Here is a 24,840-nt window from a genome sequence, read left to right on the forward strand (position 1 = left end):
GAAGCTGCTCCCCGTTTTTGCCTCTACAGAAAACAGCAAAACAGAGACCTCTCTGCAGTTTTTGTTCAGAAAACGGACAAATGGCCATTGGAAACACAGTCACAGGAAATGGAACAGCGACACTTTTTCATTAAAAATTAAAGCTTAGATGTGTTGTCGAAAAAGCGGAAAAAGAAAATTACAAAAACAATAATAAAGAGACGGGTGTTATCCAATTATTTGGTTGGATATTTCGTAAAGTTTTTTTTTTACTTTATTTTGTTTGCTTTAGTGCGGTGGGTTGTGGATCAGCGGGGATGGTTCGCATCGCAAAGGACTCTGAATTATTTGCATATTTGTCTTCTTCATGCTGATTTTCTCCTGCTTTTTATATCCTCATCGAATCGGTGGCCAATTTTGTCTCGGTCGGTTCTGACGCTTAAAGTTTTTATTTTCCATCATCAATTTCGTCCTCTTCCTTTATTTTTAAACATGATTCAAAATTATTTTCGCACTCGAAAGAAAGGTAATTATTAAACATATCGCGTCTCGTATTTTTTTTTTAAATTTCCTATCGATACATTCACTTGTTACTAGCATTAATTTGCAACAACAAATAAAATAAAAATTATCAAATGATAAATTGATTCTAGCATATGACAAATCCAACATCTCATATATTATCTCATGTTATTATGTGACCAACACATAGTCGTATTCTTGTGATCGATCTCACGAATCTTTATCTGTGAGACGGTTAACCCTACCGATATTCATAATAAAAAGTAATACTCTTAGCATAAAAACTAATATTTTTCATTGATGATCCAAATAAGATATCTGTCTCACAAAATACGACCCGTAAGACTGTCTCACATAAATTTTTATCTTTACAATTAACGATTTGACACTTTATTAATATATTGGTTCCAAGACAATATAGAAATATGGAAGAAAAAAAAAATAATAACCCAACAAAAATTTTTCACCCCTCCTTTTGTTAATAGCAAGATTCTAAAAAGCATGAACCGTCTCGAACGCGGATGTCGAGCTCCAAGTTTTCAAACTTAAACGAGATTAACATATGTTTAAGCGTGAAAAAACGTTTTATATTTTTAATGTAATTTAATTATCTCAGACCAATAAATATATAAAATAATACATAAATATGATAAATTTAAGATAGATGCATTAATTCTCATATTTATAAAAACATAAAAATATCAAAATTACAATCTTTACTTGTTTTTGTAACTAAACCACAATTAAAAATGCTAAATATTTGTCAAATCATTATCAGACATGCTGAATCATAATTAAAATTTATAAATAAACATTTAAATTATAAACTTAATTTATTAATTTAAAATAAAAAACATAACTTCAAAATAAAAAAAATCTAAAATAAATATATGTGATTAATTATGTTTAAATACACTTATTATACTTAATTCGATCAAATTACAGTTTAATCGTTTTTTCCGCTTTTCTCCGAAACATGGCGTTTTTGCCGAACTTCAAGCTTAATCACGTTTAAACAGAGCTTAAGCGAACTTTTTAGAACACTGGTTAATAATAGTATAGATATTGATAGACGGTGGATCGATGTATGAAAAGTATCATTATATGAATATCCTCGATTTTTATTTTTACATTTTACAAACGAACTCGATATTATTGTATCAATAACTAGTGTATTTTGTCGATTAAAATGATTGGAATTCGAATTATAGCTAATAATATGGAAATTAATCATCCCACGGGACTAATTATGATTATCATTATTGTGGTTGTTATTATGTATGGGAATCCTGAGAATGGTAATACTTTAACTAATCGCAATTATTGGACATTAATTTATTTAGCAATGACGTGCTTGAATGCGACTGAAAGGACTTAACGGAGAAGAGATGGAAAAAGTTAATGTGTGAAAAAGAAAGCCAGTTATACTTTATGGAGACAATGACTGTGACTGACGGCGACGGCCATGGTGAATGTATTGTTATTAACCGACAGTGCTACTAGCATCTCTCGTAAGATAACAATATTTTTTATGGGATTTTCTTAACTTAAAAACTAATTGCTCAAGTCTTGATTATTTATTTGCATAAAGTATTGTTCTTGATGGATTAAACGATCGAAATGTGGTGTTTGAACTGTTATACAGTTTCAAAGATTTGAAATATACAATTACAATTAACTATAACTTTTGATAAAACGATAAGCTCTCGATCCTATAAACATTACTTAGATTCCATGAAAAAATCAAATATGCCTTGTGAATTGGGTTGGAAAAGAAATTAAATTGAAGAATAGATTAATCTTGTAACCTGACGTAGACGTTGGGCCTGTATAAAACTATGTGATAGAGACTGGAGTAATTTTTTTTACCAACCCGAGTGTCTCTCGTTTTCATAGTCAAACACGAAGCAAACTCATCTTGGGAGCCAGCAAATAATAATAATAATAATAATAATAATAATAATAATAATAATACATATGTTGGATAAATTTTATAATAAAAAGAATATGACTTTGCTCTATATTCTTATTAAGTGTTAAAAAGATTGAAATTTGAAATTAACTCATCGTTGAAAGAAAACTCCTCGGATCTATATATTCAACTATCAATTATTTAATAATTCGATGTAAGACATTTAGCACACATCTCAAGCCCAGATATTGACATTTGGAATGTAAAATTTACAAAATATTATCATGTGATCAATAAAGTAGTCCAACACATTACACATAACGTGTTAGTTTTGGCTATGATATCATGTTAAAAAATGTATCAACTATCACATGGGTTGGATTAAACGTTTGAGATCATCGAGCTGACTTTGAAAAACAAAAAGAAATACAGGACTTTCAACACATGGATTGATTATCCACTTATCATGATCGAATTTAACGGAAATCAGATAAGAATTTTTGTGAGTTTGTAGTCGATGAAATGTGGATGTGATCATTATTATTATTATTATAATGTGTGAATAGAAAAAAGAAGGAACATATCGACCAAAAATCCCGGGTCTAATTGGAAAATAATCACGTGAAATAGCGCAGTGGGGGAGGGCCATATATAATTCGGACGTGTGCGAAGGCACTCACTCACCTCACACGTGCGTGTCTGGCCCTGACAAGACACTTAGAATCAGCACGTGTGGACCCTTGGCCAAAGGAATGTTGACTTTGACCCCACCCGCACGTGAGGAAATATCTCACCTTGTTCGCCTGTCGGGGCCAGCCAGTCGCATATGTCGCGAGCTTGTGCTCTTATTTCATTTTGGGTGGTGGAGAATTCGAGTGGATAGGGTTGTTTCAAAATACTTGTGAATTTCAATATTATAATTATAATAAATAATTTCGCATATATATATATATATATATATATATATATATATATATATATATATATATATATATATATGGTAGCTACGCAATAGATTCTTTAAATTAAAAGTATAGTCAAAGATGCAAGTTTGTGCTTAGGTTTCTATAATTTAAAATGTTGCGTGACCTCGAAAATACTTATATATTTATTACCCACTTGCGTTCATGTCTTTGGACTTTCAACATCAGGCATGTATGCAGTTGAAATCAAATAATTTAGAACCAATTTTTTATCCAAGTTTAATAATATATGAAATAAAAAATGTGCAAGGCATTGATAAGGATAGGGTGTGAAATAAGGAAAAAAAAAAAGAGCTAGGGAATGTTGATCAGGAGACATAGGTTGACATATGAAGCCCACTCGCACATTAAATTATTGCTTATTTTGACCAAATATTATTATATTATCAATTGATGGTATAGTATAATCCAAGTGTAGCAGTATAATAATAATAGTAATAATAATAGAGTAGAATTAAAGATAATTACAACCACCACAGAGACATAACCAACAACTGGAAATTGAACAATTATGATATTTGTTACATTTTTTTTTCCATACATCAATTCACAAACACTATTAATCGCACAGATACCAACTATATGTCGTAAAACAATAATAATAGTTAAATAAAACATTTTTTTCTTGGTTTAGTAGTAGCAGATAGTGTGAGGCCCGAGGCCGAGGAGGATGTAGGGTGATCGTCGGTGCCATCAATTGCACGGACAATGAGCGATTCCTGGCAGACTTCTAGGTGGAGGGAACATGAATGAACCGACCCACACGGGAATGAGAGTGATTCCGAAACTGTTCAATGTAATGGACTGTACAGTTGAAGAGGGCTTAAAAGATTTGATTAGTACTACTCATATCACGAAGGTGCATCTTCTTTTCGGTAGCTCATCACATAAAGACTTTAAAGTTAAGCGTGCTTGACTTGGAGTAATTTTGGGATGGGTGACCTCCTGGAAAGTTTCCTAAGGTGCGTGTGAGTGAGTACATAAACACGCTGGAAAGACTCGTCTTGGTACAGTGAGGACAGTCGTCAAATCTGAGACGTTACAGATTGGACATCACATACAATGTAATAATGTGTGCCATAAAAGCTTACCTGATTATTTTTAAAACTTGTATCGAATGTTAGACATACTTGTAATGTATTCGATATTAAAAATAGATAAAATGTTAGTTTCAGTTATGTATGTATTGAAATGTGACATTTTTTTATTATGTATTTCTTTATTGAATGAATTATAGTTATATAAATATCTTTAATAGGGTGTCTGAGTTGGTAGACTAAGCGATTACGTGATCAATTATCACGAGTTCGATTTCCGCTATCATTTTCTTGAGCGATTCTGTCACATAGAAGTTTGTTCAGTACGGTTTACCTAGCTAGAGTGGTTTGAAGACTAATGGGTTAGCCTGATGTTCACCAAATACAAGTCGAAAGATAGCGGCTGTGAATTTTCACGTCGTAGAAAAAAATAGTCTTAAAACTGTGTTTGAAAATCAATTTTAGTTATCATCGCAAAATCAGGTAAATTAATGACTAATATCATTGTTAAACTTTTACAATTACATTGTTAAACAAGTATTTTTTTAATCACGTAATGATAAAATTTAAAAATTATATCAATAATACAATATATGATTTAGATGAAAATGACTAAAATTGATAGTCGGAACATAATTATAGAACTATAATTAATTGAACGAAAAATATATGAATAAAAATATTAAGCTCCAATACATATACGACTGACATTGAAATTGTCTTAAAAATGCTAAAGAGTTAGCATTATACAATTTAACAAAACCTTGGTCCAACTGATATATATATATGCTTGCCTCACGTAAAAACCAAAATCAAAAGTACAAATATACCAAAAGTTCGAAGACTAGCCCACAAAAGGTGAGGCCTAATGAAACTTAAGCTCCCTAATTTATAATAGGCCCAGCAATTTGTCATCGCTAGACCCGGATATAATTTAATTTTCTGTAAAAAAAAGAAATTTTGTCTATTTTGAATTTAATGACTTTGGTGACTTAGCCCTCCAACCGCACTAGAAATGCAGGCAATATAGTGACAGTAAAAGAGAGAGAGAAATAAAAATCTAAAAGAAATATGTTACCTTCTCTAATAAGTGCTGCATTTCAAATTTTGTTTCAAGTATCGAAACATATTTCTGGGGATGACTTTCTCATGCTCACATCCAACATGAGTCATCAAAAATAAATGTAGGGAAATCCAAAAAATAATTGATGAAGGTGATCGAAGAACTTGTATATGTTGTAGCCTCATCGAAATTCGAATGTAGGTGATATTATGGATGAATTAAAGTTAGTATGTTTTTTAGAGTAGTCTGGGGATCTTGTGAAGCATCAACTCTCAGGATTCCTTCGGATTCATCAACCTGAAGCAAATCCAACTGAGATTGCAAGAGTTTAGCAGGCATGAAGTGCTGCCCGTCCGCTGCTCTTTTCTCGAGTCGAGCAACAAGAACCTCAGCCCCAACTTCCAACAAAACAAATTTTACGCTGCACATGTAAGAACCTCGTACATATCTTGCATCTGCGTGTCTAAGAATTTCTCTGTACGACTCCTTTAAAGCGGAGCATCCAAGAATTACAGTTTCACCATTTACCAAACGCATCCTTAAGGTATCACGGAGAGTTTCGAGCCAAGGGATTCGGTCATCATCTGTCAAAGGGACCCCGTTTTTCATCTTATCTGTTTGTTGAACAAATTAGCTTATTTTTTATCCAATATAAAACCACAGGATTCAGGTAAAATGCAGACGCAAATCTACCTTTGTTGGACTGAGGATGATAATCGTCAGCATCAATAAAGCAGCCGTTTAGCAATTTTGCCAGCATCCCACCAATTGTTCTGCGGAAGAGAGAACATAACACACCAGCAGCATTATAATAAGTAACGATGCATTGGGAAAATAAGATAGGCTCTTGAGAATTTTAAATCATTTGCACAAGAAGCAAATTGCATAATTTCACCTTCAAAAATCAAGACTTTCAAGTAGTGAACTCGATCAGTTCATTCACTCATCCAGTCATCTAATTAGGATGAGAGTTTAAGCTACCATGTCGTAATAATTTGCAGAGGCCTAACTTATGGAAGACGATATTGAACCTTGTATTCTTGAAGTCACAAATTCGATATAGTTCAATCGTCAGCATCCTAGTCGCGGATTCAACCATTTTCCCAAGTTGTATGACTCGTGGTTGATGACAACAAGTGAATGGGGGCATTCAAAAGAGAACAAGATGAAGGAAAGCAATAGCTGAAAATTAATTATGACCATCAACACACAAATTTATGTTCGTAGCTAAAGCAAGAATACGTCTCAACACATTGTTATTCAAGTAATCGTATGGGGCATTCGTTAAGAGTTGTATAATGCGGGAGCATACAGACACAGGCCAATCACTTTATCTTCAACGAATCATTTGAAATCTGCCATAAGAAGAGATGAAAGATGACAAATATGGAATCAATAGATGAACTTTAAACTTACGATTTTCCAGCACCACTGACTCCCATGACCACAATAGCTACTCCTTCCAAAAGGTAGTACATTGATCATGAGAAAAAATTATTCCACGACATCAGTAGATAAATTACATATACTAGTATGATCAAACAAACTAGATCTCGTGTTCATATCAAAATACTACATGATTTTATGTCAAGGATTGTTGCAGCATTGACTTCAGCATACACCAAGGAGACAAAAGTAGGTGGGAGGTACCTGTATCAGATGCCATTTTTCTGTAGAAGTTGACCTCAGTATACATCAAGTTGACCTCTCGAGTTTATAAGCGATGAAAATTAGCAGTAGAATGATATCTACAAGCCATCAAAAATTTACATAATTCTTTTAAATTGCAAGCAGCTATCCGTGAATCAAGAAAATTAAAAACATCAGATTTTTCGAGATACTTGAATGTTTATCAAGCCCTAGCAAAACAAGAATAGGCAGCAGCCCTCCGAGAAAATTAATCGTAAGATAGCCTAGAAATAACAAGAGAGATTCTAATGCTAAAGATCAAAAGCAACTGATAAAAAAGGTATCATTTGTCTAAAATAAGTTAAATTACAACTGCAAGGGAAAAACAAGATAAAAGAATTCTGACAAATTTTTAAAACTAAACTCGTAGATCACTAAACAATAATCAAAAGACAATAGAAGTGAAGGCACGTCTAAATTCTTATGAATGCTACACAGGGTACCCTTGGTGCTCATATGACTACAAAATCTTGAACTTCTGTTCACAAAATGAGCAGGGTCGTCCTGCCTTATCAAGGAAATTAAGATGAGATGAAAAAACCGTCAAGTCAGAATCCCTTTGTATTCCACCAAAAATCAAATCTTTGCAAGCAAAACAAAAACCCCAAATCGCTTCCCTTCTTACACAATTGAAATTGAATTACTAAATCCCAATAAGATGAAGAATAAGAATCACTAACAGTACCACAATGAAGATGTTTTCGGCATCGGAAAGATTATCATGATCAACGTCATAGGATCATAAAGCAATAACTTAATTATAAAGGCTCCTGTAAGATGAAGCCAGATCGAAATAGGAAAAACAAAAAACAAAACAAAACAAAAGACAAGTCAAATACAAGTAAATTTTACCCCGTGCAAACCTACAACTGCCCAGAAAAACAATGAAACTGTGTTCCTGGGTTTCTTCCAATCCTTTAATATAATCGTCCTATTTAGCTGTGCCGAGTGCCATATTCTTGCTTTAAATTTCAAGAAAATGCGAGGCAATTTCCGATCTTGTATGTTTCTTGTTTGATCGTGTGATTGGAAAAGAAAGTTGTTTGAACTGGTTTACTGTGAGTCCGGAGCCTGTGTCATGAGCAGATGATATTTGGGCTATTAATAAATTGGGCCTCGTCCAATTTTATAAGCCCTTTTAACAGGAAAACTTGTGTACGACGATTTTACAGGTGGTATTTTATGAGACGGATATCTTATTTAGCTCATCCAGTAAAAATGTATTACTTTTTATGCTAAGAGTATTACTTTTTATTGTGAATACCAGTAGGGTTGACTCGTCTCACATATAAAGATTCGTGAGACCGTCTCACAAAAACTTACTCTTTAGAAGCCTAGATAACCCGATATACCTGGTCCACTTAACTACTTCCACTGTACCAGTCGTCCTTGAATTCGACAAGGTATGAAGACCAAATTCAGTTTCATGTGCACGCATTTTGTTGAATTGAAACCAGCAGTGGTGACACAAATGTTGTGTATACAATATAAACTTGCAGGTCTTGTGTCGTGGAACACATGATGCATGTGATCCACTAAAAAAAGTTTAAATTTAAATGGTTAAAAGATATTTTTGGAATTACGAAAGAGTTTACCTGACATACCAAAAGTTGATTAATATAAACAGTTTAACGTTAATTAATAGTATAAAAATATAATACATGAATATTATGTATAGTTCATGCGAGAGCAAACAAAAAGGATGGGCTGAGTGGGGCAATTGCCTAGTAAGTTTTTTGGCTCAAAATGTTTAGGTCGCATAGCGCCCAAGCCAAACAAAAATGTATCCAAAGTATGAGCTACCAATTTCTAATTTAATAGCAAATAAGCTAGTATTTTTTATAAGGACGTATCATAGTATTATCATAAATCATATTTTGATTCTCGATAATTTATAAAATTGTCATGTTATTAAGTGAATGAAGTTAATAATAACAATGAAAATGAGAAAATATGTTGGGATCATGAAGCTTGTAGTAATAATTGATTTGCATTTGAATGGTCATGTACTAAATCACAATAGAGAAGTGACACATGTTACGGTTTTCGATATAATTATGTGAGTATTAGTTCAAATGAAATGAAACTAATTTCATTAGAAAGCTAATACATATTACTAAAACTTTCATGTTTTGGGTTTTGTCCAAATCCATTTGAAAATATGGGCAAAATCATCTCGAAATGTATCGTGTGCATTGAAGTTCTTGTACTGACATATTTTGGGAGAATGATCATAACTCTCGTGTCTGATATCCAAATTGAGTGAGGCCAGTGGAAAATGAAATCTAAGATATAGACCTACAATTTTCATGTTGACCACTTTTGCTAATTCGAAACCTAAAATAATGTTTCGGACAGAACAAGGCGTACACCCTCGCACACAGCTTGGTAAAACATCTTCCAGACAGAACTAGGCGCACATCCGCGCAAGTTCTCGCGCCTATTCGCACATCGCCTTTGCTACACACGATTTAAGGCCGATAAGAATGGATTTTCTCATAATATATCTTCCATTTCCTCTGAATGTTGAAGGAAAAACAAGAAAACAAAGTTCTATCGTCTGAATCTATCTTGAAATGTTGTCGAAACTTGAAACAAAGTATATATTCGGAATCATCGTGTTGAGTGCGTTCTTTTCATGTCCTTTTCTTCTTGATTTAGAACTTTTATTTCTTGAATTGTTGGAATAGCATATATTTGAATTCGAACTCAATATATGCGATATAATAACCGTCAAAAAACTAACTTTCAGATTCAGAATTGAACTATATTATGATTTCAATTTTATATGAATTTTCAGAGTTTAAAACAATTGTGAACTTGAAATTTTGATTGTAAATGATTGTGTAATAATAAGTTATTAGGATTTATAATGCGATATAATTATCCTAATAACGTAAGGGTTCATCTGAATAGCGTAGAATGAATTGATACATTCAAATACACTATTAGTGTTGCATTTGAATGAATTTGTTGATTGAAATAAATATTTTGATTATGTAGATAGATTTTTTGTATTGAAATCCTAAAGCTACATCGTGAAATAATAATTAAAATGTACAAAATAAATCTACATTCAATTTATTATCATTGATATTGTAGTATCTATATATATAATAGAGTTTTTGTCATATTAACTTTGATAAATAAGTCAGTATAAGTTTACTGTAATAAAAATTCAATTATGCAAGTCAACTCAACATTTTGTTATTAATTAATGAATATTTTTTTAAAAAAACATGTAACAAAAATATTTCAATTTTTATAAACCATCAAACTTAACATAATTTCATTCATTTTGAGTAAATTTTTTAATGAAAAAATATCTCAATTTGGGATCATGTAGCCAGCTAAGCTTCCGATCCATAACAAACATTTAGATCGCCATTAAAAGAAGCATGTGCTATCTATACATACAACATGTGCCGGCTGCTGCTACAACAAACAAGTAGTTGGCCATCAAATAATATCACAAATTAAATCTCTTTCATTTAATTAGTTCATCAACAAGGGAAATGTTCATGTTATAAGCCCCGAGTTTGTAGCACGTGTGTCTAACTAGGGGTATAAACGAATCGAATCGAGTTGAATATAAAGGAAATTTGAATGTTCGAATTCGTCTCGAATCAGTTTTATTCGAGTTCGAGCAAAATTCGAAATTTTAAAATTTTTTGCTCGAATTCAGTTAGAATTAAGTCTTGCGTTTGAGTATTGCTCGAAAGATTCAAACATGTTCACGAAATATTTGAATTATTGTTCGAAAAATCGAAATTTATTTATTTAATATATAATTATATTATAGTGATAAAAATACTAAGTTCGACAGCTGCTCGTAAATTGTCGAACAATATATTTTGAGCTCGATTTTTACTGAATTCAAATATGTTCGAGTTCAATTCGAATATAAATTAAATATTGAACCGATTCGTTTATATCCATAGCCCGGCTCACAAAATAATGACATTGGGCCGTCTATTTAATGTCTTATAACTTTACCCAAGTATGTCAAACAAAGAAAAAGATGTTTTCAACTGGTGCCCATATCATTAATGCAAAAAAGACATAAAAGTTAATGGCAAAAATTAATATGAGACGGTCTCACTGGTCGTATTTGTGAGACGAATATCTTATTTGGGTCATCAATAAAAAAATATTATTTTTTATGTTAAGAGTATAACTTTTTATTGTGAATATAGATATGGTTGACCCGTATCACAGATTAAGATTCGTGAGACGATCTCACACGAGACCCACTCGAAGTTAATTTATACACACACACTCTCTCTATCTTCATTCCGCAAATCGCCCGTAGTTCGTTCACACATGCATTCTATTGTATAAGTGACCCCCAGCTGGCTTTGTAAAATCATCAAAGAAACTCCTTTTTTTGGCACTTCTCTCTTTCACAGCACATCTAATACTCAGTCTAACAATTTTCAATTATTGCGATCAACTATTTACTCATTGAATATATATACAAATAAATAAACCATCAAATTTTATATATACTAGTTATTCTGCACACACGATGCATGTGTACAGTTTTTTTAATAATTATTGATGGACTAAAGTGAAATTTGACATATTATGGAGGAAATAAATTAATATTTGAATTTTTTAAATAAAAAATGTGTGTTGAATTTAAAAAAACAAAAAACAAAAGTGTAATATTAGTATCATACAAGGGTAAAGTTGAAATAAAAAGTTGGTGTCCTTTTTAGGTGGTTACTATCATGTCCTCAAACTTAATAAAATAGAATATATATATATATATATATATATATATATATATATATATATATATATAATTTATTCTTAGCGAAGATATTCATTTAGATTCGATTTTCATGTGTGACACGATTTTATACGAGTTTTTGACACGCGTGGTTCAACTAGTGTTATAACCGAAAATTCCCCCAAATCCACGCCTTTTAGTTAATTACAATTCAAATTTCGGGTAACTAAATTCTTTTTTCACTGCAATTAATGACAAACATAGTATCATGCTCCAAATGCACAATTTAGACAAGTTTTTCCATCGAAGTCCCATACCATTATTTCCAATGATATATATATAGAACTATGGTTAGTTTAACCAGCATTTGATCTATTTGGTTTGGGCAAATTGATTTGTAACCTTCATTTTTATTCTTTTTAGAATAAATTGATTTTTAATCTTATCCGCTGTTAAAAACATAAATATTTATTTACATAACATTATGTAATGTCAGCTTTTAGAATATTAAGAAAATGTATTTCAGTTCAAATCTTAATGGGGAAGTGATGGGGTTACACTATTCGGAATTGGAAATTAGTCAATGTTTGGTTGTGACTTTAAATAAGGGGTGGGCCTCATGTGATACCGTCTTACGGATCTTAATCTATGAGATGGGTCAACCCTATCCATATTCACAATAAAAAATAATTTTTAACATAAAAAGTAATATTTTTTCATGGATGACCAAAATAAGAGATCTGTATCACAAATACGACCGTGAGACCGTCTCACACAAGTTTTTGCTTTAAATAAGATAAACAATGTGCTATCATTTCTCTTTCGAAGGTAAGCTAGCTAGCCAGCTAGATGCGGTGTCCAATTAGGAGCAAACATTGTTATAATAAGAGTCGAGCTATATCTATATTTAGATTGATGAACATCATGTTTTTTTTTAAAAATTAGATTCAATATACTTTAATAATTTATCATATAAAAATATAAATGTGATTGTAATCTTAAATGTATATTAATAAGAGCGTTAAAAGTATTATCACAAAAATTTTGTGATACAATATCATGAGTTAGTTCTGTTAGTCGACATACTTGTTAAGCTTAAATTTTATAGAGACTATGAGGTTTTAATTTTTCATATTTGTGCTTATATGATATTGTTATTTCTTAACTTGTGCTTCATTAATTTTATTTTATTTTATTTTTGAACAAAAAAGGAAAAAAGTCTAATTTAGAGATAAATTGATTTCACAAGAATTTAAGGGCAACAGAATATTACAAATAAAGAAATAAAATGATAAAAACAAAATTTAGCACCCGGAGAAAGACAACACAACAATCTTCTCTTAAGAATTTGGTGGAAGAAGAAGGCTAGGGTTTGAGAGAGAAAATGAAGCAACTTCAAACGAAGAATCACGCTAATCATGCAGAGATATTATTATTCTTTCATAAATTTTATTCTAATAAATTTAAACATTATGTTTTTGTTTTGTTTTGATTTTATGGAATAAATTTATTTAGATGAAGACCACGATATGACCAAAAAAATTTTGTTTGATATTTAGTTTATTTTCAATATATTATTTTCTTTGATTTTAATTGCTAATTGATGGTGATTTAAGATTTCTAGTTAATAGAATGATCACCTATTTACATGTCTATTGATTAATCACGAATCAGAAGATGATTGGTTAAATATAGCAACAAAAACGTCATGCAATATATGATTAAACTAATTAGAAATAGTATTCAGTTTTAATGTTTGTTTTAGATGAAAATCGAAATCCTACAAATATTTAATGTTTTATATATAATTACACTCAATTATAAAATAATTGGACTGTTAGATTTAAATATATTTATTAACTCGATAAATCATTCAATAAATAACTTGGATATTTCACCGTGATTCTCAATAATTAATTAATTAATTATATAATTTAACACATGTCAACACAGTAGAGTTTGGTACTATTGTATGTCTTAATTCTTTATTTGAAGTTGAATATCTCTTCGATATTTGAATTCGTCGTTTTTAATTACAATTTTTTATTTAATAGTTTAAATAATAATTTATATATCACTCTTTTACTTATTTTGTCTAGCTTAAGTCAGACGATAAAAATTTAATAATTAAATATCAGTGTCTGTGCGATCGATATTCATACGCATCATCCATTTAATATAACTTGACCTAGTCCGTTTGCTACATTTATTTCCAACTGAAATAGCCGGTCATCTATCTTATTTATGTCATTCGAAAAAAAATAAGATTTTTATGTCAGAAATCTTATTTATTATTATAAATATAGATATGATTGACTTGTATTACAGATCATCACAAAAAACTATTAAAATATCATTTCGACATCGAACAGCAACGAACTCAGCCCGGGCCCTACGACCATTATGGTTTGTCCCACCATGCAAAAACTATCGAGGAGATAAGCAACTCTTTGCGGCAAATTAGTAAAGTCGACCTACGTATTATTATTAATTTACTTATTCAATAATAATTTTTGGGCAATTGAGGGGTAATTTAGTACAATCACAAGCAGCACAAGCTTCCTTTTTAAACAGGCTTTCTACTTTCCAAACTCCGTTCCTACACCACTCCTTAAACCCCCTCCATTTTTCTTTTTCCACTATTATTACTTTATCATTCATCCATGGCGTCCACCCTAAATCTCTTCTTCTTCAGTCTTCCTCACTCTCCAACTCTGCCACTCCTCCTCCATACACGACCTCCTCAAGTCCATGGGCCTGCCCGCCGGCCTCCTACCCAAGCAAATCAAGTCTTACAATTTCTCGGGCTCCGGTCTCCTACAAGTGTTTCTTGACGGCCCGTGCCTGACCAAGTTCGACACCATGGCTTTCTACGAGAGCGAGGTGCAAGCTAACCTCACCTACGGTAGCCTCTCCGGCGTTCAGGGTCTCTCACAGGAAGAGCTCTTTCTATGGCTTCCGGTTAAAGACATCACAGTCGATGATCCCAACTCCGGGCTCATACTTTTCGACATCGGGCTTGCACATAAACAGCTTTCTTTATCCCTCTTTGAAGATCCACCGGATTGCAGCACAGATGGTGGGTTCTTTTCCTTTATTTTGTTTACATTGTAGTAGTAAAGTTCAACTTTTTTTTTTAAAATCCGTGGGTGGTCAGAAAACGATCCTCCCATATTCATATCCTTATCGGAGAGGTCCTTTCAATTCCAGAAATTAGTTAGTCTTCCGTTTTAAGAAAAAAACGAAATTTATTATCATTGATTACGGTGGATTACCGTTTCAACTAATTAATCGACAAGGATGACAAAAAAGATACTAAATCTTGTTCTTCACTATATATAATTCTCAACGCATCTTACGATTTTGGCATAATGCAGATGGACTGAATGAGATGATCAGAGAAGTGAAGGGATCTGTAGCTGAAAAATGAAGGAAGCTCTTGAGAAATGATGGGGTGGCTATTGTTTTTGTAATTTAATTTTTGTTTGTATATGTTAATATATATGATCATATTATCTATATGTTACGTTGTAGTGTAAAGATTTCGGAATCAGATCTCCTGATTAAATGAGAAATTATAATCTTCTGGGTTTTGTTCAGTTGGACTTTAACGATCTTTTTTAGATAAGATTTGGACTTCATGGACCTGAAGCCATCCCCAAGATTGTTCGCCACATTTTTCTTTCTGCATATATATTCTGATTACCTAATAATCTGTTTTTTATTATTACTGAATTTCGATTTTGAAATAAATCATATATATATGTTTTCCAACTTATCTTTCAAGATCTGCTGTACCGAGAATATGGTGTCAACATCTGTATTTTCCCTTTAAACCATATCTTTCAAAAACATTGACATGTGTTTGATATAGCTGTTTCAATGGATGGCATGGAAGAGTGGCGTCTGACTTGTTTTTATGGCTTTCCCGAACGAAGCCCCAGGCGTCAATCTTGGGAATTATTGCACGCACTTTCTCGCAGGTCTTATCTTCCATGGTGCTGCATTGATGACTTTAATGATCTATTATCCCAATCAGAAAAGTGGGGAAGACATCTTCATCCTACTCATCTCGTCAATGGATTCAACGAAACGGTGGAAGATTGTGGTTTGATTGATTCGGGTATGAAATGTTTACTTGGGAAAAAAGTAGAGGCGCAGATCAATTTGTGGAGGAGAGACTTGATCGTACCATGGCTACCTCCCCCCGGCTCCAACTGTTTGCCAATGCTGAGGTTTTCAACACTGATGTAATTCATTCTGATTACAATGCACTCTTTCTCAAACCCGCGACTACAAATTCTTACCGGATGGGAAAAGGTTTCGCTTTGAAAATTCATGGATTCTTGAACCACAATGTGGATATGTGGTTCTACATGGATGGTGAAAGGAGATGGCAGTCCCTTCAAAGTCGAATTGCCACCTGTGGGAAAGCGTGGGAGAGACTTACAGAAATGGAGCGAAAAAGTGAGATTCAAATTAAAGCAATTATTAGCCAATACCGAGAACAATTAAAACATCTCGAGAAATTGATTGTTAATGTTGATTCTCAAATAGCCGACACTAAACAGAGGCTTGGTTCCTTGTTATCCCAAGAAGAAGCATTCTGGAAGCTACGTGCAAAGCTCTTTTGGCTCCAGCGGGCGACGCAAACACCAAACTTTTCCATAAGTATGCTTCCAACAGAAAGCAGAAAAATTCCATATCGCTATTCGTTGATGATAATGGACAATCTGTTACTGGGGTGATGGGGCTTCAAGAACATATTTTCAATCATTTTCAGAAGTTGTTCACATCAAAAAGCAGCATTGATCACACCATAATTCCCTTGGTCCTTAAATGTATTGATGATATCAGAATCACATCCTCCTGCAGCCTTTCGAAAGCAAACAAATTCAAGATGCTCTCCGCTTCATTCATCCAGATAAATCCAGGTCTCGATGGTATGAACCCAGATTTCTTTAAAAAAAATTGGGATATTACGGGTAATAATGTTACTACTGCATGTCTTGATTTCTTGAACAATTGCTACTTACCAGAAAGCATGAATGATGATACTTCTATAGTGTTGATCCCGAAGAAAAAAAGACACACAACAATCTATGATCTTCTGACTTATATCACTGTGTAATGTCATATATAAAATCAAGGTGATTGCAAATCGATTGAAGAGTGTGCTTAATCTTATCATTTCCGATATACAGTGTGCTTTTACATAAGGTCAATACATTACTGATGATGTCATCATAGCTTTTGAGATTGGGCACTAGTTAAAGCACAAACGACAGGGAAAAATGGAGATGCAGCTCTGAAAATTGATATGTCAAAAGGCTTTCCACCAAAAATGGGTTGATCTGATTATGCTATGTGTTTCAACGGTGAAATACTCAGTGATCCATAATGGCAATGAGATCGGTCCAATAATTCGACAACGAGGACTAATGCAAGGGATCCTTGCTTGTTTCTCTTTACTACCGAAGATTTTTCGTGGCCTCGAATTCAGAATTCAACGGGGCAATCTTCATGCTATAAAGTCGCTCGAGCAACCATCCAATATCTCACCTTTTTCGCCGATGACAGCTTCGTCTCTGAAGGGCAAGTTGGAGGAAAGCCAATTTAATCGAAGATTGCCTTCATAAATACGAAGCATACCAGGACAATAGGTCAATTTTGTTAAATCCTCCATTTCTTTCAATGGCATGTTCCCTCGGAGAAGAAACATAATATCTGGCGAAAAGTTGGAAGTGGATTATCTAACAGATCAAGGCACCTATCTTGATCTTACATCACTTATTGGAAGCAAAAAATTGCTTGTTCTGCTTTGTCCAGGAAAAAATATGGAATTCGTCTGAATGGCTGGAGAGACAAATGTTTATCAATATGGTAAGGAGATTATTCTAAAAGAGTGGTAGAAGAAACTCCGTCTTACGTCATAAGTGTTTTTGCTTTACCGAAGTTGCTCTGTGAAGATTTAGAGCTGGTGATGAATTCTTTTTGGTGAGGAAAATTTGGAAATAATGGTATGATGGGACTTCGATGGAAAAGCTTGTCTAATTGTGCATTTGGAAAACAGATCGTGGTTTGGTCTTTAGGAGAATTCAAGAATATAATACTGCCCTAGCCAAACAAAGCTGGAGACTGCTGACACAGCCCAACTCGCTTTCTTCAAGGGTGCTCAAATCTCGTTACTTTATCTGAAGGAAATTTTTTAGATGCCACAATTGGATCGAACCCCAGCTACGTGTGGCGTAGTATCATATCTACTCAAACTCTTATCTGTGCGACGGCGAATTGGATCAGGACTTCAAGTCCATATTTGAAATGACACTTAGCTGCCAGATCTAAACAATTCATATTTTGAAACAAATTGTCCTCCAGTGCTTGCCCAAGCAACAGTGAACTCCTCAAGGATTACACCAGATGTAAGTTGGGATATTGACCTAATCAAAGATCTATTATATGAACGGGGCCAGAAACTGCCGCACTTGTGATGATATGGTGCCTCACGCCCATTGAGAATCATGTCGCAGCCATGGGATCGATTGTGGAATGGTGGAGCAATATATATATAGTCGTTACTCATGAACATCATGTGACAGATATTGTGGCTATGGTTTTGTGGAGTATTTGGAAAAATCGGAATGATGCGATCCAAATGCAATCCAGCAACATTGATCCTACCAATCTGCATTAGATCTTTACACTCAGTGGCATCAGCAAAGATATCTATTTCAAGCGAAATCGATGCAAAGCCCACATGATGATAATACATGGAAAAGCCCACCAGCGAAGTACCTTACATGCATCGTCGATGCAACCTTATTTGCAACAAGCCCGCATATTGGTTATGGATTCATATTGAGGGATTCACAAGGCCGAGTGATTGATGCAGTTTACGGCAGACCACGTTGAAGTAATAATCCAATCGTAGCCGAAGAAGCATTGGGAATCAGAGAAGCTCTTAGTTGGCTCAAGAATTTGCATCTCTCAAATGTTATAATTGAATTTGATGCTTTGTTGGTGATTGATGTTTTGAATAATCCAGAACTAGACCATTCTACCGTATATTTGTTTATCGAAGACTGTCATATATAATGATATAACATCTTGTATTTTTGTTTTTTGGCGTAGATCAACGAACCAGACATCCTACACTCTAGCAAGGACGACTGTTTCTTTGCTTGATCTTATAAGAAGTACCACCCCCTCATTTAGTTATTTCTGTTGTATTCTTCCGTATATTGCTTAAAGAAATTGAAGAAACCTTGAGCTTTTTAATGATAATGATAGAAGTAAAACCCAAAATCAATCAAGAAAATTAATTTATGAGGTGGATAGATTCCATTGTCCGCCTGTGTAACAAACATGGTAGAAATGGGATAAGTACGTATTTGGAAAGATGATTCCCGCTTAATCAAAACATTTCATTTTTAAACATGAAATCTTGATGTCAGATAGACTATTACAAGTAAACAATTTTTAAACCACCATCATAATATTGTTAAAATTGATGGTTATTTAAGTAAATATATGGTTACATTTTCGGACTGGATGTCCCATAAGCTGCAGGACAAAAGAGGCAGCTTATTCCGATTTCGAAATATTCAAACATAATTTGCATGGAGTACAAATTATATTTCCATGCTTCATCAGCCTTTCTAAGACGAAGGAATCCTCAATGTTTTATTCCATTGAGATTATGGCAAATGTATCTTTAAAAAAATAATTAATCATAAAATTAGACCTCATCACTGATGTGCATAATATCCTGCTTCAGCAGATGCATTTTACCTTTGTCCCGTCTGCCACTCGTCGTTCGGGTTCGTTCTGGTTGCCCTCGCTGAAAGAAAGGCAGGCAGATAATTACAGTTTACGTCTTTTATTGATTTATGCGTATAATTTTGTTCACCTTTCTCAAGACAAAGGCTGAATATAAGTAGGCCACCTCCCATTCATCTGGTGATAATGTACCTGAAGCCAGGATCAAAAGTATATTGTTTGCGGAATTAGTATAAAAGCAAATGGAATATTCGAATGTTAGTCGTAGTTTATCTTAGAACTGACTTTGGTCTTCTTTCCCATCACCCAAAGCACCGAGTCTTCGCATGAGCTCAATATATTCGGGTATCTTCATGTATTCATCCACAAATGCGTGTGAGTTTTTGACAAAAACCAACTCGAATCCATACTGCAGGATTTAAAATGTTTTTGAAGGCATGAGAATAAGACTGTTGTGTAGCTGAAAAGAAATACCAACAAGTAATCCATAAGCAAAACATTAAGACCTCTTCAGCCAATGATTTAAACATGTCGAAAGGGACAATCCATTCGGGGCAATCAACTGCATCCTGCAAAAGGAGACGGCCTATTATAATGATAAAAGGGCTACTTTCTGCTTCACGGTTATTTTATAGTACTTAAAAAGTGATTAAAAAAATTGTGTCAAAATATAAAATAATTAAAAAAATGTGGCAAAGGATAAAATACCTCAAGGTGGAACTTGTACTTGATTCCGAAGGGACTTGAAGATTTAAATTTCTGGAACAAGCAAAAATGTAAAAAACAATCAGTAATCCATATGACGTTTCAAATTTTTTTCGATAACATGCAAATTAACCTTATTTTCGAATTCTTGATCGAAACGTATCCAGTACACACTATTACCAAAAGCCAGTCCATCAGCTGCATAGAATGTTGAAAGGTCAGTTAACAAAACGTCCACTCAAAACTTGCTCACCGTTGTCATTAAATCATCATCAACTGAGAAATTAAAAATATAGGGTAACATTTAACTTCAACAATCAATTGAACAGACATCAACAATAAAATCAAATATTTATGAGATATTTGCTTCCAAGTTAGGGGCACACAAAAATTTAACTTTGCACAAACCAAACCTTCTCTAAGCTTTTTTACGATAACATTGGCATCTGGCATTGTTCCGATGAAGATGCCCCCAGGTCGAAGTAAAGCTGATACATTAGCCAAGGCTCGCCGCGCACGTGCCTCAGTAGACCATGAGTAATGCAAAGCAAACTGCACTATTTCAACTTTTGACTCTTTAAATTCAAATATACACATTTAATATTATAATTTACAATTACCATTTGTAAAATTTGCGAGTGATCAAGGTAATCAGATCATTTTGTTAAAAATTAGAATACAAAATTACAAAGCCGATACCTTAGACCTTTTAACTTTTAAATGGTGGTAATATTCAAATTCGCAGTTAACAAACACTTAACTATATTTCTTACAGGAAAAAATGTGGGAGCAGAGATAGGACGATGGCTTGAATAAATTTGTCTAATAAAGGGGGCCTGAGAAGTAACTTCCTCACCTGACAGCTGCAGATATCAAATGGAGCATCATCTGCCAAAACTTTGTCCAGTTGAACCTATGATATAAAGAGATGGATCGCTTGAAACGGTAATTTGCATGGTTTAATTGCAAATCTAGTAACCTCAGCTGTGTTGGCATTGTCCTTTGCCATAAGCTATCGACTCATTAACTGTATAATTTTGATCTAACTTGTACAAGTATTAAGAAACCATCCACTGAAAATTCAAGAATTACATACTACAGGGCCGAGCGGTTGCCTATATACCAAAAATATAACTCATAATAATGGTATGACCCCGATATTTTAAACCATACAATAGCTCAAACACTACATTTCCATAACACGTCACATAGGCAGCCACAGACCAGCAGCGAAAATTGCTGCTATCAACATTAATCAATTATATACGTGTTTAGTAGCATCTATATGTGAAAATCAAATTTTAAACCAGCTATTTGCTATCTACCTCATAGCAGTCTCCACATAAGAGCCTGGCAGGAAAGGAGAACTTCTTGCGGCGTTGGTGATGGTCTGCATCACCATTATATCGTGTGCGGCAATCTTCTATCTGTTAAACAAAGCAGGGATCATGATATCAAATAGATGATAATCTATGAGTATGTAGTAACATTGATCTCACTTTTGACAATCTGTGAATCTACCAAGAAACTATATAAATTTAACCAAGAATATAAAAATAAAAGTTGCAAAGTAGATAACATAATCCTTAATATTGAAAGAAAACATTCCCAAAGTAGTTAAAAAGCCAAATTAATTAATAGAAAAACATACCGAACCATCAGCGATATCAATACCAACATAATAACCAATCCTTGCCTTGTCCCATTTGATAAGGTCACCGCCCTGGTAAAAATATAAGACAAAATATTTCAGAAGGAAAACGTAAGTAAGTATAATCCAAATTAATCTAATAGTATTCAGCTCATTCTCTACCTTTCCGCAAGCCAGATCAAGAACTGCATCCCCCTTTTTTGTGTATAGCTGAATCAAGACACTCTTTATCTGTTGAGTAGAACAGGCGATGAGTATCGATACAACACAAGATCTCTGGTATCAAGCTTACTTCATTAGAGTTACTACATTTGCTCTGATTGATTCATGGGATAACTAAAAAAACTGTAAAAAGTATCAATGATTGCAAATGAAATTTACAATTTGAGCTCAACAAATACCCAGTTGTTGAGTTTCTTCAAGTGAATAATAGGGCTCGCTTCCCGTTCTTCCAATGTCTGATTCGTTCTTGCACTGTAATGATCAGCAACTTTCCTTGCAAATATCTTAGTACTTTCATCCTCTAGAAATTCTGCATCGCCTAAACAACAAATGTAAAATGAAATGCTGACAAAATAATCTTCTAATTCCAATCCCCGGAAGAAAAGGAATGATGCAAAACCCATAAAATAAACCCTTGGCTTAATTCCAGCATTTGTTTAAGCTTAAATATTTTTTTATATGAATACCCAAAAAATAAATAATATAGCAAAAAACTAATAAACGATTCTCACTACCTCGAGCTCAATTTACTGTTATCAGCCGCCAAAGTTTGAAAAAGTTCCAAACTTTCTAATAACCATGATTCCGATTAATCAAATCAAGATAACACCATAATTCTTACGTAATCACATTTTTTTCTTGGAATAAAAGAGGAACTTTGGGTGAGTCTCGAATAAGCAGAAAACCAAAATAATTGAGCAGAACCCAAAAAAATTGCATAATCACTAAATTTGCCTTAAAAAAAGGAAAAAGAAGAACTTTGGACGGTGCTAAAATCATTTAATCTAATTCGAAACAAATAACCTATAAAAATAGACAAAATACCTTCGGGGTTGTACTTAAATTTGGATTGAGGAGGTCCAAGAAGACCCGACGACGAAGATTCATCATATCCACGCTTCATGTGTATATATAGATATATTAATGAGAACTATATGTATTGTATCGATCTGAAAAACTAGAACTAAATCAGGAACTCGGGAAAAATTACTGCAGGGTTTTGGGCTGTAGAAATTGGAAACGAGATTCCAAGAAAATATTTTATCTTTGTTGTGCGGCGGAATGAATTAACGAAGGAAAATAAAGGAACATGCGGGGAACGCCAGATGCACACGGGTCGGGTAATTCGTTCAATCGGTATATCGGTTCTTACCCAATTTGTGGGTAATGTTTCTCTATACCCGATCCGACCCAATTTTTTAGATTACCCGATTAGTCGGGTCGGACTCGTAGATGTGAGTTTAAATTTTAATATTTATTTTTTCACCAAACAAAATTTCAATATAATTTATTTTTTTCATTTTGAGTTAATTTTTTAACATATTTAAACTAAAATAATTAATCATGACATGATGTTGGCTAGTTTTTCATAAATTTTTAGCTCAATTATTTTCTTTGTGCTGCAAATTGTCATACTCTTGTAAGATTGTAAAATTATACAAATTTAAATTTATGATAGAAAAAATCAGTATTATTTTTTACTTAAAAATGAAATAATGTGTCTTTGTTAATGTATAGGATGAATTTATTTAATCATATCTAATGAAAAAAATAATATATATTAAATTCAAAAGTGAATATACATTTTGAAAGCTCAAGAAAAAATAATCGTATTTAGGCAAACACTTGTGTGAGACGGTCTCATGGGTCGTAGTTGTGAGACGGATCTCTTATTTGGATCACCCATGAAAAAGTATTACTTTTTATGCTAAGAATATTACTTTTTATTATGAATATGAGCAAGGGTTCACTCATCTCATCGGATTATGATCCGTGACACGATCTCATATGAGACTCACTCTCGTATTTAAGTATGAAATTATAAATCATATTTAATGTCAAACTTTATGAATATTGAAATTTTCTATTTAGATTTAATGTACACGTTTAAATTTTTTTGTATTTCAAAGTCAATAATGAGTTAAACTAACATTAAAACATTTTTAAAAAAAAATTTAATCGAGTTATTCGGGTAGCATTTTACTACCCCAAACTCGACCCGATTAAGAATAATCAGGTTTGAGCAACCCGAACCCGACAGATACCCAACCACCCGAAAATTTCCATTCGATCGGGTTTGGGTCCTGAACTAGTATATGATAGAATTTTTTGTGTGCACACATCGATCGATAAAGTTAGAAAGTTTAACATCGATCAATACAACAGATAAATATTAAATTCATGTGTACACGTCTTATAGTTTTATATTTATATATGATAAATTTTATATGAAATATAATGAAGTTGTAATTTTTTTCATTTAAATCAACACACGCGATCGATGTGTACACGGTTTTGGCTATATTACATTATCGAGTCATGCCTCGATCGATGAATTGTCGCAGAATTTGTGGTTAGAATATTATGAAATAGAGAGAATGGTTGTATTGTTGGGAATACATATGGATCAATAAATGGAGTAATATTAATATCCAAAATAACAGCTCTCAATATCTCAAACAAGATATCTATATTCAGTGTCATTCACTTGGCATCTAAGTCAATTTTCCAATTAGCTAAATAGCTAGAGCTTAAGCAAAAGATGAATAAAAATGGGTCTGAA

At 33.2% G+C, this 24,840-nt stretch overlaps 3 protein-coding genes across 12 annotated transcripts; 1 reads left to right on the forward strand and 2 right to left on the reverse strand.

Moving 5' to 3' along the window:
- Positions 1-5,512: 5,512 nt before the first annotated feature.
- Positions 5,513-8,245, reverse strand: LOC140813799 (gluconokinase-like). Of its 8 annotated transcripts, none has more exons than XM_073172540.1 (5): positions 8,038-8,245; positions 7,147-7,244; positions 6,913-6,955; positions 6,190-6,269; positions 5,513-6,110 (listed from the first exon to the last, which is right to left on the reverse strand). In XM_073172540.1, the coding sequence occupies exons 2-5, from the start codon at positions 7,190-7,192 to the stop codon at positions 5,704-5,706; spliced, it is 576 nt and encodes a 191-aa protein (XP_073028641.1). In that variant the 5' UTR covers positions 7,193-7,244; positions 8,038-8,245; the 3' UTR covers positions 5,513-5,703. The 8 variants fall into 8 exon arrangements, with proteins under 8 accessions (XP_073028641.1, XP_073028639.1, XP_073028640.1 ...); XM_073172538.1 differs by having other exon boundaries at positions 7,147-7,955; XM_073172539.1 differs by having other exon boundaries at positions 7,871-8,245.
- A 6,260-nt stretch (positions 8,246-14,505) lies between these two features.
- LOC140813618 (uncharacterized) lies at positions 14,506-17,454 on the forward strand. 2 transcript variants are annotated; one of them, XR_012113989.1, is made up of 3 exons: positions 14,506-14,999; positions 15,298-16,863; positions 17,125-17,454. XR_012113989.1 is itself a non-coding variant. In XM_073172209.1 (2 exons), exons 1-2 carry the CDS (start codon positions 14,672-14,674, stop codon positions 15,348-15,350), a joined length of 381 nt encoding a protein of 126 aa, XP_073028310.1. In that variant the 5' UTR covers positions 14,509-14,671; the 3' UTR covers positions 15,351-15,519. The 2 variants fall into 2 exon arrangements, 1 of the variants encoding a protein (XP_073028310.1); XM_073172209.1 differs by lacking the exon at positions 17,125-17,454 and having other exon boundaries at positions 14,509-14,999; positions 15,298-15,519.
- A 1,962-nt stretch (positions 17,455-19,416) lies between these two features.
- On the reverse strand, positions 19,417-23,357 carry LOC140814717 (mRNA cap guanine-N(7) methyltransferase 1-like). 2 transcript variants are annotated; one of them, XM_073173789.1, is made up of 13 exons: positions 23,103-23,357; positions 22,457-22,596; positions 22,218-22,286; positions 22,056-22,127; positions 21,730-21,831; positions 21,261-21,317; positions 20,818-20,956; positions 20,538-20,602; positions 20,408-20,458; positions 20,206-20,268; positions 19,985-20,108; positions 19,830-19,891; positions 19,417-19,760 (listed from the first exon to the last, which is right to left on the reverse strand). In XM_073173789.1, the coding sequence occupies exons 1-13, from the start codon at positions 23,179-23,181 to the stop codon at positions 19,659-19,661; spliced, it is 1,125 nt and encodes a 374-aa protein (XP_073029890.1). In that variant the 5' UTR covers positions 23,182-23,357; the 3' UTR covers positions 19,417-19,658. The 2 variants fall into 2 exon arrangements, with proteins under 2 accessions (XP_073029890.1, XP_073029891.1); XM_073173790.1 differs by having other exon boundaries at positions 22,457-22,587; positions 23,103-23,346.
- Positions 23,358-24,840: the final 1,483 nt, after the last annotated feature.

Source organism: Primulina eburnea, chromosome 15 (assembly GCF_022965805.1).
Source record: "Primulina eburnea isolate SZY01 chromosome 15, ASM2296580v1, whole genome shotgun sequence".
Taxonomy (NCBI): domain Eukaryota; kingdom Viridiplantae; phylum Streptophyta; class Magnoliopsida; order Lamiales; family Gesneriaceae; genus Primulina; species Primulina eburnea.